This window comes from Ictidomys tridecemlineatus, chromosome 2 (assembly GCF_052094955.1).
Source record: "Ictidomys tridecemlineatus isolate mIctTri1 chromosome 2, mIctTri1.hap1, whole genome shotgun sequence".
NCBI lineage: Eukaryota > Metazoa > Chordata > Mammalia > Rodentia > Sciuridae > Ictidomys > Ictidomys tridecemlineatus.
Genome location: NC_135478.1, coordinates 21,132,596 through 21,149,116, shown reverse-complemented (window position 1 = coordinate 21,149,116; position 16,521 = coordinate 21,132,596). Strand labels below are relative to the sequence as shown.

At 43.7% G+C, this 16,521-nt stretch overlaps 1 protein-coding gene and 1 long non-coding RNA gene across 3 annotated transcripts in view; one reads left to right on the top strand and one right to left on the bottom strand.

Annotated features, from left to right (window-relative positions):
- The first annotated feature begins 2,938 nt into the window (after nucleotides 1-2,938).
- Nucleotides 2,939-16,521, top strand: part of LOC110599009 (uncharacterized) — a 61,088-nt gene continuing 47,505 nt past the window's right edge. Inside the window, exons 1-2 of one of the 2 annotated variants that reach the window (XM_078038077.1) lie at nucleotides 2,939-3,985; nucleotides 14,631-14,720. In XM_078038077.1, the coding sequence (XP_077894203.1) occupies nucleotides 3,215-3,985; nucleotides 14,631-14,690 (831 nt within the window). In that variant the 5' untranslated portion in view covers nucleotides 2,939-3,214 and the 3' untranslated portion in view covers nucleotides 14,691-14,720. Of the gene's footprint in view, nucleotides 3,986-14,630; nucleotides 14,721-16,521 lie in introns of those variants that run through there. The other variant, XM_078038078.1, reaches the window with a different exon arrangement.
- LOC144375034 (uncharacterized) lies at nucleotides 8,049-16,053 on the bottom strand. The gene is made up of 3 exons (XR_013434340.1): nucleotides 15,711-16,053; nucleotides 14,217-14,370; nucleotides 8,049-8,752 (listed from the first exon to the last, which is right to left on the bottom strand). It is a non-coding gene; the product is annotated as an uncharacterized LOC144375034 (long non-coding RNA).

The following is a 16,521-nucleotide window of genomic DNA, read 5'->3' as shown; positions in this document are numbered from 1 at the left end:
CTTGCTATGTTGTCTAGGCTATGTTGCTAAATTGTCTTCAACTTCTGGGCTCAACTGATTCTCCCATCTTAATCTCCTGAATGCTGGAACTACAGGCATGTGCCACCATGTCTGTAATAAATTTTTATGATTTTTTTTTCTGTTATTGATCCATACTACCATTTCATTCATTCTGTGTCTACTGACAGAGCATCTACTCTGAGCCAGGAGCTGTATTTGGTCCTGGGAATGCAGCAATGAAGTAAGTAGACAAAAATCCCAGACCACAGGATGCTTTTTTCCTGGTGACTCAGGTATCTTTGATGTATGTCTCATGTCACATCTTAGTCCCCCCCCCTTTTTTTTTTGTTCAGCAACCAGTTGAGACAGGAGTTGGTGGGTAAATACTCCATATTCAGTCTTGCATTCTCCCCAGTTCCTCAGAATTCTTAGTCCATGGGACTAAGTCCCAGTTGCTCAAAGAGTTTATATACATACTCTAGAATAGGCTTTCTCTCTTTCACTATTTCATCCTTTCTGCATCAAATTCCCTTTTCCATCCCTATTCCACAGGCTCACTTCTCATAAGAAACTTCTTGTCTGTAAGTCCTTTTCCAATACTGCTTTGGGGGGAACCCAAGGTTTTTCTTTTTGTTGAGTCATTTTCTTCATTTTCAACTTGGGTCCCTGTTTGCATTTCAGGTTCCTAAATGGCACAATCAGATATACTTTGTGTGTCTTCCCATGGTTACTAATTCAGAGCCTGGCAAATATCAATAAATGTATGTTGATTTTTTATTTGATTCAACAAAAGAATGCAGTGGCTATCAGTGGCTCAAGAGAAGCCTGTCATTTCTGGTGCAGAGACCTCTGCCTGATGTTGCATAAAGCCAGGACATGCCAAGGAAATTACTGTTTTCTCTTTGATGTAGCCATTCTGCTTCCTTCCTGGGATGTGTTCCCTGTACCTTGCCTTCCAGAAGCAGCAGGTTAGCAGACGCTCCAACTAGCTCTTGAGCTTGGGCAGATTTGGAGCTGGGGCACTCACTTAAGAGGGTTCTGCCTGCCACCTGCTTCCTCCCAGCTGGGGTGAGAGAGAGGGAAACTAGCCCCTCCTCTTCAGGGGTAGGATCTACATATCCTTCAGTTGGTGCTGGAAGCCAGATGTCAGAACCCTGTGCTGGAACAAGGCCACTGTCAGGCACTCAAATAAATTGAAAGAGTTCAACATTCTGTACCAACCTTGACTGAATGCATATATAGGAAGTGACAGGCAGCTGGTGAAGGTGCAAAGAGCATAGGACAAGAGTTGTAGTTATGGGTTTACCACTAATTTTATTCTTGTGTGGTCATGTACCACTTTTCTGCCCACAGTTTCCTAAAAATGAGAAGGTTGAATGAGATGGTCTCAAAAGACATCCCTGGCTTTAGTATTCTTAAATTGCAGAACTGGAAGGAATCCGATCTGTCAGTATATTTCAGATAGTCTATTTTCTACTCATTAACACCTTCTCTGTTGGTTACAGCATCATGTCTATTCTAATCCCACTATGAGACTGACAGCTCTAGCCTATTTACTCTTGTACATTCTCAGGCAGTCACACCTGTTTACATACAAACTTAGCACATTTTTGATGATATTTTGTAACTGAAATTTTTCTCACGATAATTGTAGATCCACATTCAGTTGTAGAAAAAATACTTTGCTTAGTGTTGTTTCCTCCAACGATTATATTTTGCAAAACCTTAGTATGATGTCACAATTAGTATGTTGATAAAACTCACCTTTTTTATTCAGATTTCTCCAGTTTTATTTGTAATAATATGTGTCCAAGTTCTACACAATTTTATCACTTCACCATAATCAAGAAACTTAGTTCCAAAGTCCCAGGATCCCTTTTATAACCACACCTACCTTTTCCTACCTAATTTCAGCCCCCACTCGATTTTTTTTCAAAATGGTTTAGAAATGAACTTGAACTTACAGAAATGTGTCAGTGCACCCTGTATCCAGAGCACCCATAAAAGTTTGCCTATTTGCTTTATCACCTTTTGCTCTCAAGATGTCTTTTCTCCTATAATGATGTAAGCTAAGTTGCTTGCATCATGATCCTTCACCCCTTAATGATACTTCGGTGTGTATTTCCTAAGAATAGAGACGTTTTTGTATATAAATGTAGTATAAGATATCAACGTTAGTAAATTTAACATTGATCCAATACTTCAATCTACCATATGGATTTCTATTTTATCAATTGGAATGTCCCTTATAACACTTCCTTCTGCCCCATTCAGGATCTAGTGCAGGTAACACATTTAGTTGTTAGACTCTGGCACTTTTAAATCTGAAACACTTCTCAAGATTTCTTTTGTCTTTCATGACACTGAAGAATATGGCCCCCACCCGCTTTTAGTAGATGTTCCTCATTTTAGGTTTTTCTGAGGTTTCATCATCATTGGATTCAGGCTATGCATTCTCCTGAGTATACTGCAGAAGTGATGTTCCCAAGGACAGGATACCCATCTGCTATCATTGGTAACGTTAACCTTGAATTGCCTAGTCAAGATGTTGTCCACCTGCGCTTTTGCATAGTTACTATTTCCCCCTTGCTACTAATAAGCAAGTCGACAGATTCCAGGCAAAAATCTAGTTCTCAATAACATTTCCTTAGAGTTAGTATCTATTAAGCTCCCCACAATCAATTTTTACTATTTACTTGCTCTCAGATCTTTTTCCAGTATGGGAAATTAAATTTTATAGGGTTTAGTTTCCTTGCGTTTTAGGTTCTAGTTTGAGTCCTCTCCAAGTCCTCCCAATGTCCTGTATATTCTCTGAGCAGAGATGAGGCTGGACACTTAGTCTAGGCAGCCTCAACTGGAAATGATCTAATGTGGGCTGTTCCCATTAAACCGTCCACAAGTGATTTGCATAAGAGTGTGGCCTGGGAGCGCTCACTTCCTGGATGGTTTCCTGAGCTCCCCTCCTCTGCCCAACCCCACTTTTACCCTTACTCTTTGGTAGCGTCTTGCTCAGATTGCCGGTCCGCATTCCCCCTCTCCTGGGTCAGTACTCCCAGGGTGTAAGCCTGACAGGGGACGGCCGACCCTACAGAAACCCAGCGTCCGGATTTCCACTGCATTCATTACATACACCCCGAGCGCGGGACAGGTCGCCGGAGTCCCATTCTTTGCTTTGACTCTTAGATCGACACCGAGAAGTGCCAGAAGTAAATAAATGCGCAGCAGAGATGCGATAAGCTTTTCTCGACCCAGATATTTCCAGGACACTTCTACGTGCCCAGCGGCGCCGGTAAAAAGCACCTGGGTGGCAGAGGGCTGCCTGGAGAGGCGGAAGGGGAGCGGCCGCGCGCGGCTCAGACGCGCCTGGGGCATCCTGGAGGGCCGCCCGCAGGTGGCGGCGCGGGGCGGGCGGGGCCGGGGGAAGGGAGGGCTCGGCGCGTCGGGCGGTGACGGCAGCGCGGAGGGGAGGTGCGAGCCGCCGGCCGCGGGGAGCCATGGCGAGAGGCCGCGCCGCGGCGCCCGCTTCAGTGCCCGAGTCCGCAGCAGCGCCCCCGGCCGCCGACCCCGGACCCACCCGGCCGCCGCCCCGGCGCACCCCGAGCCCGTGACACTCGCGCGGCGGGAGCGAGGCGCCCCGGGAGAGGGCCCTCGCGCGGGAGGGTGGCGCGGTGGACTCAAGTGCATCCCTAACGCGCCGGGGACTCTCAAGCACCCCGTCGACCCCCAAGTCCCGGATCCCCAGCCCAGGAGCGGCAGGTCGGCGAGCGTTCGACCGGAGGAGGCGGCGCCGAAGCCGAGCTCCGCCGCCGGTGTCCTGGTGCCGCCCGGCAGGCTGCAGCGGAGGGGACCGGAGCCGCCGGGCGGCCGGGCCGGACCGAACACCACGCGGAGGGAGCGGCCAGGAGAGCCCCGCGCTGGGATAGCCCGCTTCAGAGGCCCCGGGACCTTGTCTGCTTCGGGGCCGCGTTCCGGGCGCTTCTTGTGGGTAAGCCCGGGGTCTGGAGACCGGTGCTTCAGGCGCATCTAGCGCGGGGTGGGGAAGGACGCGGGTGTTCCGAAAGTGGCGGCGGGAGAGGCTGGGCCCGGGCCCCTGCGGGTACGACCCTTTGCGTTGGCCGCACCTGTCGGAGGCCCTTGGGGACCCAAAAAGGTATCCTTAGGGTATCGTGTCGTCCACGACGCGTGGCCTGGATTCCGGACGCTGGCACTCCCGAGGTGACAGTGAGGCGACCTTCAAGGAGCCCAGGGCTGAGCCAGGCCAGAGCGCGGCAGCACCCCGATTCCACTCAGAAGCGTAACTTAATGCAAATTCCATCTGAACATGTCAGGGACCAGACATATAGCCTTATAGGGTCCCCCTAGATATCCTGAGAACTAACAAGTTCACTTTGTCACTTTTTTGACCCGAGTTTTAAAATTCTAACCTCCAAGGTCAGCCTTTTGCAGGTGAAAACAGATTTAGTGAAATGAATTGTTTATTTTTATTTTTTGGTAAAGTTGTGTTTAGGGAAGCTTTCAAAGTTAGGCAACCAGGAACTGGATGACCTATCCCTTAAACCTTCCTGTTTGAGAACACTGTCGCTGCACTTGCTCAGACACAAATTAGCGTCCACTTTGAGAGCCTACAAAAGATGAGTGTTTAGGCCTCTGATTTTTATTTTTTTCTGATGTGTTTCACTAGAACTTTGTTTGCTTCAGTGGAATGTGTAAACCTTATCAATACTGCCTGCAGAGTGTAGCCAGGACTGATACCCTTTTCTGCAGGGTCTTTTGGTGATCTGGGGGTGAGTCTGAGCAGACACTATAGGGAAACAAGGTAGTTCCAGTATTCTTTCTGATTTCCAACTACCAGAGCAGCAAGAGGGAGGTGGCTAGACTGCATGCACTGGCTGATCAGCCCTGCTGTGGGTCTGCAGGGGAGAGGATTTCCCAAGACAGGGAGCTTAACTAGGAGGTTTTCTAAGAGGTAGACCTAGGGTGACAGATGGCTGTTTCCCTCTTAGGTCATGCTTTAGTGCTCTTTGATCTCTGACTCCAGCTTTATCACAGAGGAGCCCAGACAAGTGTAGAGCCCCTGGGGAGCTGAGTTGGCTCTGGGTGATGCTGAGTTGGGTTAGAAAGCCCAAGTCTGGGTGCAGGGGGTTTGGCAAGAGCTGGGTTTCAGCTTGGCCCCAGCACCATAGTTGTTTCCTGTTTGATGCTCCAGGGACCTGTGGGATTCAGTTTCCCATGGAGAGCTCAGCTCTCCATGGAGGGTGTCTCCATCCTGGCTCTTGCTTTTGCTCCTCACTCCGGTGAGTTAAGGACATTGGCCTTGGAGTGGGATTCAAATTCTAGCTCCTTGCTCTTGCTGCCCTTACTGGGTATGTGATATTGGGCCCTAACTTAATATCTCTAGTTTGGCTCTTTACCCTTCTGGATTGCCCCTTCCTTGCTAGCCCCATGTTCTTCCCCCAACCCCTAGCAAACTAAATTGAAGTGTTGTAAGGATTAAGGAGACAGTGTTTTAAATCAAAGTATCCATAAAAATTTGACAGAATGACCTGGGAGGGTTTTTGAGTCTCATTCTGACTGGACTGTGTGACTTAATAATCTTCTCTGAGTACCAGTAGGTATAATAAAGCAGGTGTTAGAGTAATTATTACCTTTTTTCCTTTTTAGGTTTTTTTTTTTTGTGTGTGTGTCAAATCAGAAAATGTAAAAGGGCTTTGAAAATAATAGAGCATCATTCACATTGAAAGCAGATCTAAACTTTCAGTTTCCAAATAACTGCCCCGCATGGTTTGCCATCTAACTCGGCCTTTGTTCCTGTCATTGCATTTGGAGGCCCTGCCCCTGGCTTTGCACGCAGTAGGCCTCTGTGATTATTTGATCATTCTTGGATTAGCCATCTGGGCTCCCCATCTTGACTTCATGCTCCCAAGGTGAAGCATGAACCGTGGGCTCCTCTGCTTCATCCACTGTGGGTGACATGATTGTTCTGTTGCCTCATATAGCTCATGAGAGAGCTGGGGAGAGTGAGCAGGCAGGTGGCCACTTTTCTTCTCCTGTAGGGCTCACATGAGGAAGACATTGGGTGTCGAACAGTTTACTTAAACTCACTGCGGGTTGCACATACTCACTCATGCGTTTTGTGCACACTGCATTTTAACACTAGGTGGTTGGGAGGTTTGATAAACTTGAGGTTAATGTCATAATGATCAATCTCTTCAAAATGATGATTCTGTGATCCTTGTGTTAGAAAATGGACTCTGGGTATTCATTTATATCCAGTATGCACTATGACTTTTGTGAGGGAAGACAAAATCATGCTTCTTTTTGAAGATGGAGATGGTAGGGGGAACTGTCTTCATATGAAGAGACATGTGGGTTCTTAGACTTTTTAGTCTTAGATTATTGTCTGTCACACATAGATACACTGTCAATGGGCTCCTTCTCCTTTTCTCTTTCTTTCTGAACAATGATCCCTATTCTGACCTGCCTTCTTATTAGGTGTATCCAAATGGAGGCCACTTTCAGTATTGAAAAGTTCAAAATCTTAGTGAACAGACCGTACATAATAGCATGTATATACATCTGGATGTCTCTGAGGTATGATGTGCAGCTTCTTAAAGAAAGGCTTTTGTTTTATAAAGGGCTGCGTGGCATTATTCATTGGGAAGCCCTGCTCATTATGTGATTGTTAGTGTACCTGAGTGGAAGAAAGGGAAGGGGACTCTTAAATCCTTGTTTAGGCTCTGGTTCAGCATTCTAGGAAGGACTGCTCTTAACCTGTTTGGTGATCAGAGTTTTTCTAAGAAGCAATGGACATCCACTTGATAAAGACTGACAAATGGCAGTGACTTCTCAGGTGGCCACTAACATCCTTGGGAGAGTTCTTGGTCTCAGGGTGTGAGGCTGTGAAATAGATTATGTTGATGCTTCTTGAATTTGTCCCTATTACCTTCAGGGCAAAGGAAACCTGAAAAGGGAATTTTCAGAGCTTAGCCTGGGGTTTCTAACACTTTTCAGTGTTAACTGAATAGTTCCTTTGATAAGAATAGAATGAAGGCTTCTTATTAATTTATTTATTGAGACTGGGTCTTATTATGTTGCTCAGGGGCTCCTCCTGCCTCAGCCTCCTGAGTGCTGGGACTAAGGTATATACCATCACACCCAGCTTGGATATATCTTGTTTTAATATGAAAATATTTTACTGTCAGAGTCAAAAAGCACTTGAAGATGCACCTTGTCTTCTTGAGGTCCTGGGAGAGCCCCTCAGCTTGAGTATGTGCACCCTAGTTTGGGAATCCTGGAGCTCAATTTCTAGGGTCTCTTCTAGTTCCAGAATTTATTAGGACATTCAAAAGCAGAAGGCAATCTACTCAGAGGAATTGGATTTTGTACAAATGTCTGAAAAGGATGCTCCAACATTGAGGGGAAATAGATCTAGTAGTAAATTTAAAAACCGCCAGAATATAAATTACCTGGATTTCAATGTTAAGTAAGATTATGCTAGGGGTATTCAGGGGACTTTAGAATCTTTCTTTAGAAAAAAATTATTTGAAAATAACCATGAAAACTTGGATTAAATAGTTTGACATTTGCAGAATAGCATCTCTTTAGCTTACCTTTCAAAACACTTCATTCTTATTGCATTCCTTAATGACTAGACTTCTTTACTAGATAGCTGCTTATGTTGATTAAAAAATGCCACTGTCTCCTGACTTATGTTCACACAGATTAGCTGTTAGGAAATCCTACATTGAGTCACAATGCCACAGGCTTATTTCTGTCTCTTAAAATGGATATTAACTAGGGATATGGGATTTTATTTTTTCTTTCTTTCTTCTTTCTCTGGGTTTTGAGAGAAAAAGCACGAATACATGTGGAGAACTGTAGATTTTTAGAAGTTCTCCACTGGTTCTTTTGGTGGTTTGGTAAAAATCAATCAGTCCTTGCCAGTGGTTCTTTAATGTCAACAACACACACTATGAGTCTGAATTTTTCAATGGTAACTTAAGTTTTGCAAAAAAAAAAAAAAACAAAAAACTAGAATAGATATGATCTTGTGTAGACTTGCCTCCTTTTATTGTGGGTCATTATCAAATAATTTCTCATTTTGAATGTGACCAAAGATAAAATGTCTCCCTAGAATGTAGGAGACATCACCTGTCTTATGGAATCATGAGTTTGGACCTTGAGGAGCAAGTGAGCAACAAATGTAGAAACCATCCTTGAATTTGAGGACCACTGGGGAACTTTTGGGGAGTGGGGAGGACAATTTCCTTTGATCTCCAGGAGCATCGACTGAGGATCAGTGTGATGAATGACCACAAGACAGCTAATCTGTTTATGCCAAAACTTCATGGTGGAATCAAGTGTCTGTGTTCTGGCGAGAACAGCAGTGGAAGACGACAGTATTTATGCGGGGGGGGGGGGGGTACCTTGACCTTTGCTGTTTCTGCATGACTTTTGGTTCCCTTTGTCCTGGGTCAAGCTGATTGCAGCTACGCAAACCAGGGATACTGGGCCAGCTGTAACAGCACGACCTGGAAACTTCTTAGGCCTGCAGAATCTCAGGCCCCCACACCTGCTAAATCTGAGTCTACATTTTAAACGTGTCCTCAGGTGGGATGCTTCTTTGTGTGTGCAGAGATGCATTCTTTTCAAAGCCACTTTGCAGAGGTTGGGAAGAGCGAGTGGCAGCACACACATGCCCCCTTTCCTGCTTGAGAGAGCTGGTTCTGGGTATTTCATTCAGCCTCCTGTCCTGCAATGAAAGGAAAGGGATTAGGGTTTCTTAGAAAAGATTGCTGAATCCATTCTCTCCCCATCCCCTCTCCTTTAATTCTGTGCAGTGGACTGTAAAATGGGAGGATCTAAGAGGGAAGGGACACGGGGCCCGTACACCCTCCCCTCCCTCAACACACACCCAAAACTTTGGGTGATGTTTTTAAGTTAGTGAAAATATGTCAGAGCAGGAATAGACATTTTCTAGTAGTAGATGCATCCACCCACCCACTCTTTGTTGAGCAGATCTGAAGTGCTGGGTCATTCACCCTAATTTTGAGAGATCACAAGCGCAGAATGACAGAACGGGAACTAGGTAGAGAATAAATAGATCTGAGCCCAGCACATGCCTCCCATCCTGCCTTCCCAGCAGGTACAGAGCTCTCAGTCCCCTCTGTATTCCCCACACTGTGCAGATGGAAGAAGTAACCAGTTTTTGTTAAATTCTTCTTTTCTTGTCCCAGGGGTGCCCAAGTCCCCCAGTCTGAGAGATAACAGAATGTCCCTAATGCAGTGTCTATTATTCCATTAAAAAAAAAAAACTGATAAAACATATACATATCAGTATTGACCATTTTAACCACTTTTAAGTGTACAGTTGGGTAGCCTTAGGTCCATCTACATTGTGTGCAGTTATGACCACCCTCCGTCTCTAGAACCTTCAGTTTTCCCCAACCAAAACTCTGTATGCATTAAACACTAACTCTCCCCATTTCTCCAGGCCAGCCCCTGGCAACCACCACCCTGTTTTCAGTCTCTGTGAACTTGACTGTGTTGGGTATCTCATGTAAGTGGAATTGTATAGTATGGCCTTCTGCATCTGACTTATTTCACTTAACAATGTCCCTAAGGCTCTCTCATGTTGTAACATGTGTCTGAATTTCCTTATTTATTTATTTGGTTGTAGATGGACATAATATCTTTATTTTTTTGTTGTTGTTGTTTGTTTTTTTATGTGGTGCTGGGGACCAAATCCAGGGCCTCATGCGTGCAAGGCAAGCGCTCAACCACTGAGCTACAACCCCAGATCCCGAATTTTCTTTTTTTTTTTTGGTTAATATTTATTTTTTAGATGTAATAGAACACATTACCTTCATTTTATTTCTTTGTTTTTATGTGGTGCTGAGGATCGAACCCAGGGCTTCGCACATGCTAGGCAAGTGCTCTACCACTGAACCACAACCCCAGCCCCTGAATTTTCTTTTTAAGACTGAATAATATTCCATTTTGATTATATACCATATTTTGTTTATCATTTCATCCACTGAGGAACAGACACTTGGGTTTCTTCCATCTTTTGGACACTGTAAATAATGCTGCTATGCATGTTGGTTTATAGAGATCTATTTGAATCTCTTTCTTTCACTTCTGGCCATTTACCCAGAATGTGAATTGCTGGATAATATGATAATTCTATGTTTAATATTTGGAGGAATTTCTATGCTGTTTTCACCAATGGTTGTTATCATTTCACATTCCCACCAGCAGTGCACAAAGATTTCAGTTTCTTCACATCCTTACTGACACTTACACTGTGTGTGTGTGTGTGTGTGTGTGTAATAATATCCATCCTAATGGGTGTGAGGTGGTTATTTCTTTTGAAATATAACCACTTTTCTCCCTTCATCCTGGTATTTTCCCAGCACCAGTCATAGTCTGCCTTGCTTTGAGCTGGGAGAAATTCCTGAAAAGCAATGGGATATTAGGAGTCCTTGCTTTGACTCACGCTCCTCCTGATTACTGTTAAACTCTTGGGGCAGTGCATTTAATTTATGTTAATAAGTGCAGAGGGATGTGAATAAATATGATTCCTAGAAGCTGCAAGTGTTTGAGGTCTTTCCCTCCATTCTTTGCCCTTATGTTTTATATTTTAAATTGGAGTCAGTTGATGGATTAAAGAGGAAAGAAAGGTAACTCAGTAAACCAGTATATTGATTTTTTTTTTTCTTTTTTTGGTGCTGGAGATTGAACCTAGGGCTGTGTGCAGGGTAGGCATGAGCTTTACCACTGAGTTACATCTCCAACCACATTTCATGATTCTGAATATAGAATTCTTACAATAACTTTGATTAGCCTGTTGGACTTTGAATTTGAGTTGGTGATTTGGTATCTCCGAGATTTGGAAATACAGTGAGAATATCAAGGGCCATTTTTTTTTTTTTTAATCAAGTGAAAGGTCTAAAGATGTGGGCCTTATCTGCACTGCAGAAATTCAATCTGAGAAGAAAATGGGAGGTTTACTTAAACTAAAGGGACAGGAAGATTCTTGTCATGTTACAAAGTTAGAAATTGTGCCAAGGGATGTAAAACACCAAGTAAACAAACAAAAAACCAAACCTGTGATTGAGGACACACTATAGTGATTTGGAGGGAGGGTGGGAAGAGGAAAAGGAACAATTTGCTGTATGTATGACTCACCAGTTTGGTCTGTGTGTGACATAGCTGGAGTCAGACTTTCTGAGACAGCTGGTTTACTGGCTTTCAGGATAGAGGAGAAAAAATAAAAAAGTGTCCCTCAGGTAGAGGGTATATCATTTCAACTTTTGCATTCAGAATATATTTTAAATAAAATGCTGAGTATTATGAGTATGGTTCTGGGCTGTAGCTTTGTTTTCATTCATTAGTTAAAAGATAAAAAACTTTAGATTTAACAGTCTGGATGAAGTGCACCACACCATCCATATATATGAAGCGTGTTTCTTTTTTCCCCCTTGAAGATTGATGCTTAGATGTGTTAACCCAGCAAACCCCTGCCCCAAACAAACAAACAATAACAACAACACACAAATCCTGTTTCTATTTGCATTCTGGGTATTGAACCCAAGGCCTTACGCATGCTAGACAAGCACTGTACCCTGAGTTACATCCCAACCCCCAAACTCCTCTTTCTGTAGTCCTGAATCATTGCCTCGTATGTTTACCTCATATAGTTATTAAGAAGATTACATGAATTAATACACGTGACCAGCTCCAGCAAGCATTTTGTGTTAGCTATTATTATTGTTGTTAGTGGGCTCCTTCTGATCCATTCATCCACACATAATTTGGGAGCATCACTGTGCGCCAGGCCCTGGGGGAGTGTGCTGGCCTTTACCTTTGTAGCACTAACCAGAAAAGTCCCTGTGGCCTAAGGCATTGTGTGACGGATGGTTTTTGCTCACTGGATGACTAATTTCCCTGCCTTGGATCTCAGAAGAAAGGGTTAACTTTGCAGTGGTCCCAAGGCATTAGAAAATTCCCTTTGTACTTGGTATTTGGACACAAATCTCAAGACATTCCAAAGATCTCTTGTGGGAAAAAAATGTAGTTTGTTATTATATATTTGAGAAAAACAGCTCTCTGTTTGAGAAAAACAAGCAGAATGTTTTTATTATTACAACAGTGGGTAAAAGGCGTGAAAAAGCAAATCATTGGGCAATAGATGTGTTTATTCTGTACTTGGAAGATAGGAAAGTAGTTTACATAAAAAGAAAACAGATTACTTTAGTACAAGAGGAATGTTTTAACCACTATTGAATGTTACCTGGTCTCCTGATGTTAGAAATGATAGAAAGGAATAAAAACAATTATAAATATTTCTGGGACTTTGGTTATCTTATGATCAATTCTTCATGGTATACTGAATTCTGTGTTTGTTAGGAGGCAGTATGGCAGAGATCATCAGCAAATTCGAGAATTTCCCTCACAAACTCAGAAGCTGCATCCACATTTGGTCACTGGGGTAGAAAAGGGATAAAGTTTGCAGAGTTCCCAAGGGAAGGCCCATGGCAGGTCTGGGTGGCATTAGGAGAGGTGTCTGGCTTCACCTTGGGAACATTTCCCAGGCCAGTGTATGGTGGGTGCTTGGCCTCCTTTACCTCCTCTGTGACTGAGCCCTGCCACAGAAACTCTGGCTATACTCAAGGTGACAGGGTAGTGACTTCAATTGGGAGAGTTAGTGATAGTGTGGATAGAAGGAAGTGGGTGTGTTTGAGTGGCACTGAGGAGAAAAGCTGAGGCTCAATTGCTAAGGGGGGGGGCCGGTAGAATGAGGGAGGGGCAGAGCCAAGGGTGAGACTGAGGTTTCTGAGTCAGATTGCAGTAACTCAGTTGTACTGGTGCAAGGACCCAGAGGGCACTGTTTAAAATGTGCCATGAGGTGCTCCTGATTTCCAAATGGAGATGTTCAGGGTAGTGGGACATTTGAGACTGACACTGGGAACGGAGATCCAAGTTTGAGGTGAGGGATTGGGGATCATACTGTGGACACTGTAATGATGTCACGGTAGAAAAACTTAGAGGAGGGAGCAGAGTCTGGGACTAGATCAGAAATGCTGGGGGTGGAGGTGGGGGTTGGGTGGGGGCAGGGGTGGGACAGTTCTCTTGGCAACAGGTTGCTGGAGGCCTAGTGAGATAAAGGCTAACATGTCCTTTGAGTTGGTTTATATGTAGTAGATGTGCAAATATTTGTGGTTGTATCACTTGGTTTTCCATTGTTCAGAAGGGATGTTGGCTTAGCCATTTTATAGCAACCTGTTGAATACAGGAGTTCTCCTGGTGTTGGTAACATTTTGCAAGTTTCCTTGCCAACACATCTATGCTGTCTCTCACAGATATTTATATTTTATGATTCTTGAAATTAGCCCTGAATAGAGAGTTTACTGTACCTTTTTGTGATTTTTTTTTTATAGTTTGCATTTTTGGAACTATAGAATCATGGTAAAATTAGAGGAATTGTAATTTGCTTGTTTGAGCAAGGAGATCTATGCAGTTCCCATGAGAATGGATAAAATAAGAAATTTGACAACACCAAGTGCTGGGAAGGGTGTGGACCAACTACAAGCATCACACACTATGTACAAAGAATAGCCACTTGGAAATCTGTTAATATTTATTACAGTTGAACATACGTATGCCTTATGACCAAAGATTTACTGACTTCTCCTGGTCAAGTAGTCAACAGAAACAAGCAATTATATACCTAGTTCATAGCAACTTTACTCACAGTAGTCCCCAACTGGAAACAACCCAAATGCCATCAATGGGTGACTCTATAAACAAATTGTGATGTAATCATATACTGTGGTATTCCTCAGCAGTGAAAAGGAGAGAAGCACTAATACATGCAACAAATGGATGAATGTTGCAGACAGAATGTTAAGCAAAAGACACCACAAACAGAAGTACTCACATATGACTTTGGAAACAGGCAAAACTTTCCTATGGTGATGGAGGCCGGAACTGTGGTTACATAAAAAGTGCATCCACAGTATAAGATGAACATGTTAAGTAAAAATTAATGGGGTTCATTCAGTGTATAAGAAAATGGAAGGGTCTAATTGATTTGTCAACTATCAGATAGTAGTGCAAAAGTATGTAAAATATTTCTTCCATGGAATTTCACTATTCTCTGACTTGTGTTTTCCATACCACTTACCTCTTAAAGACATTTAGAACACACATACCTTGGTAGATGGTCTTGGAGGCAGCTGTTGTTCAGTCTTTGGGGTAGTTAATGAAGCCTGGGTATTGTCTGTCTGTCTTCTGTCTGCCCAAGGATGTATTGTTTTTATTGGGGGCCAGTGCTTGGGCTAGGGTGAAGCTATTGAAGGCACTTACCTAGGGTACAAAATATAAGAGAGGGTGTCATAAACTCAGTAATTAAATATTTTTTTTGTGTGTGTGTGGTGTTGGGGATCAAATTGAGGGCCTTGCTGATGGTAAACGTGCTCAACCACTGAGCTACATCCCCAGTCTCAGATAAGTAATATTTTAATACAATACTTAAAAAATCCCCAAGTGCTAACAAAATCCATGATAAACAAAATATAAAAGTTAAAAGACAGGATCAATATTTATGTATTTTCCTTTTGCCTCAGGTGCCCAACAGGGTTCGGCAGGGGCTGAAGATGGAGCTGGGGGAATCTCTTGAGACTTGACCTGGATGTGAGACCCAAAAAGAGGAAAAAGACAGGTTGGAAGGACAGAGACTGAAGTTGTGATTGATTATGTTGAGGTCTTTCAGGGTTTTATGAATGCAAACAGCTGTGTGGTGTCTTGCAGAGGGATCTTCTCAGTGTACTAAACATTCAAGAGAATGACCTATGAAGTATTTATGGTAGCTCTTAAATAGTTGAATCATTGTCTTTGAATTTTCACAAGTTTTGTAGTTTTCATAGCAAGAGTGATTCACAGCTGATGTTATAAATCAAAATATGGAACTGTTAAAGGTTTACATAACTCATTTAGGTAACTTATTATTATGGTATTAACAAGGAGTAAAACACAGTCTTTCAGTATGTAACAGTGTTTAGCAGTAGGGAAGGTTAATGATTGCTCACTTCTAACTCTCGTGTGATTTTTTTATTGCATAATTACCTGCAGGCAGGAATGGAATTTAGTAATTTGTTAACCTTAGTACTGCATGCCTACAAACCCATCCATGCTATTGCATGTCACCAAGTGTGGGTTTTGAAGTGTAGCCACCTTTGTCTTTTTCTGGTGAATAAACCTCATGTTTCATATCCACTTTGCCCTTCGTGGCAGTCAGGATGCGTTGCTGGACCAAGAGTGAGAGATCCCAGGTTTCTCAGCTCCTCTTCCAATTGCTATGGAGACAGCCAGCATCAGTGCCAATTGGAGTCTCCCTTTTGGCACTTCCAGCTCTGCTTCCCCTTAGAGGCTGAAATTCTTCCCCGTTCTGTGCTTAGGTGTAGTTTCTTAAAATGATAGCGGGCCTTTAAAAGTGTACTGTGATAGGAATTTGTTTCAAGACTTGCACAAGTGAGGGTTAAAACTTCCCGCCAGGTGAACCACTTCTTGGTTGACCTCCCGCCTCCTTCACTATTCTCCTGTGCTGCCTTTCCTCCTAGCAACACTTCTCATATAGGAAAGGCTCCCGGGTCTCAGACTTGCCTCCCCAGACCTGGAGTCCCCTGTGCTTCTGGAGGGGGCCATACCTTGGCAGCAGTGCGCACTGGGGGCACACTGGCCTCTCCTTGTATTGTGGAAAGGGTTTTCATTAGGAGCTCTATTTCTTGAATAGATGAAGGGTTGTTCAGATCTTCTTTTTCTAGTTGTTAGTTTTGGTAAGTAGTCTATCTCAAGGACTTTGTCCATGTCATCGGTGTTGAATTAATTGGTATAACTACTCTTCTTTTATTTCCTGTAAGATCTGTAGTGATGTCCCCACCTTTGATGTCTGATATTTGCTTTTCTTGTTAAGGAGATGCCTATTCAGAGGAACTGCTGAATCTGAGTAACTCAGCCCAGGAAAGCGGGTGGGAGTGGTTTCTGGAAGGAAAGAATGGAGGCCCTGGGGGAAATAAAGCCAGGCTGGGGAGGGCGGGCGGAAGGCGGGACTTCCCCCGGGTACCTCCTTTCTCTGGAGTAGCTGCCAAGGAAGGAGCAGTCACGTGGGCGGTGAGCTCATGCAGCAGAGGACACCAGCTGTGCTATTATTAGGGCTCTTAAAGTCAGCAGCAGATGTTATTAGGCGGAGTTCCAGGCTTGTTCACTTCCCACATATGGCATAATACAGTACATGGAACAAGAGGGGCTCTAACACCAGCTTCTCCATGATATAGATCACTATTCTTTCCCCAGGAACTTTCTCTTCCTCTCTCCGTGCTTTTCCCCTTGTGCCTCTCCTAGCCTCTGTGTTTGTTAAACTCCCTGCTGTTTTTTTCACTTTCTCCCTCACTCTCTGTGTTTTCTCTTTCTTCCTCTATCCTCTATCTGACTGGTTTTTCTCTCCTCATTTCCTTTTCT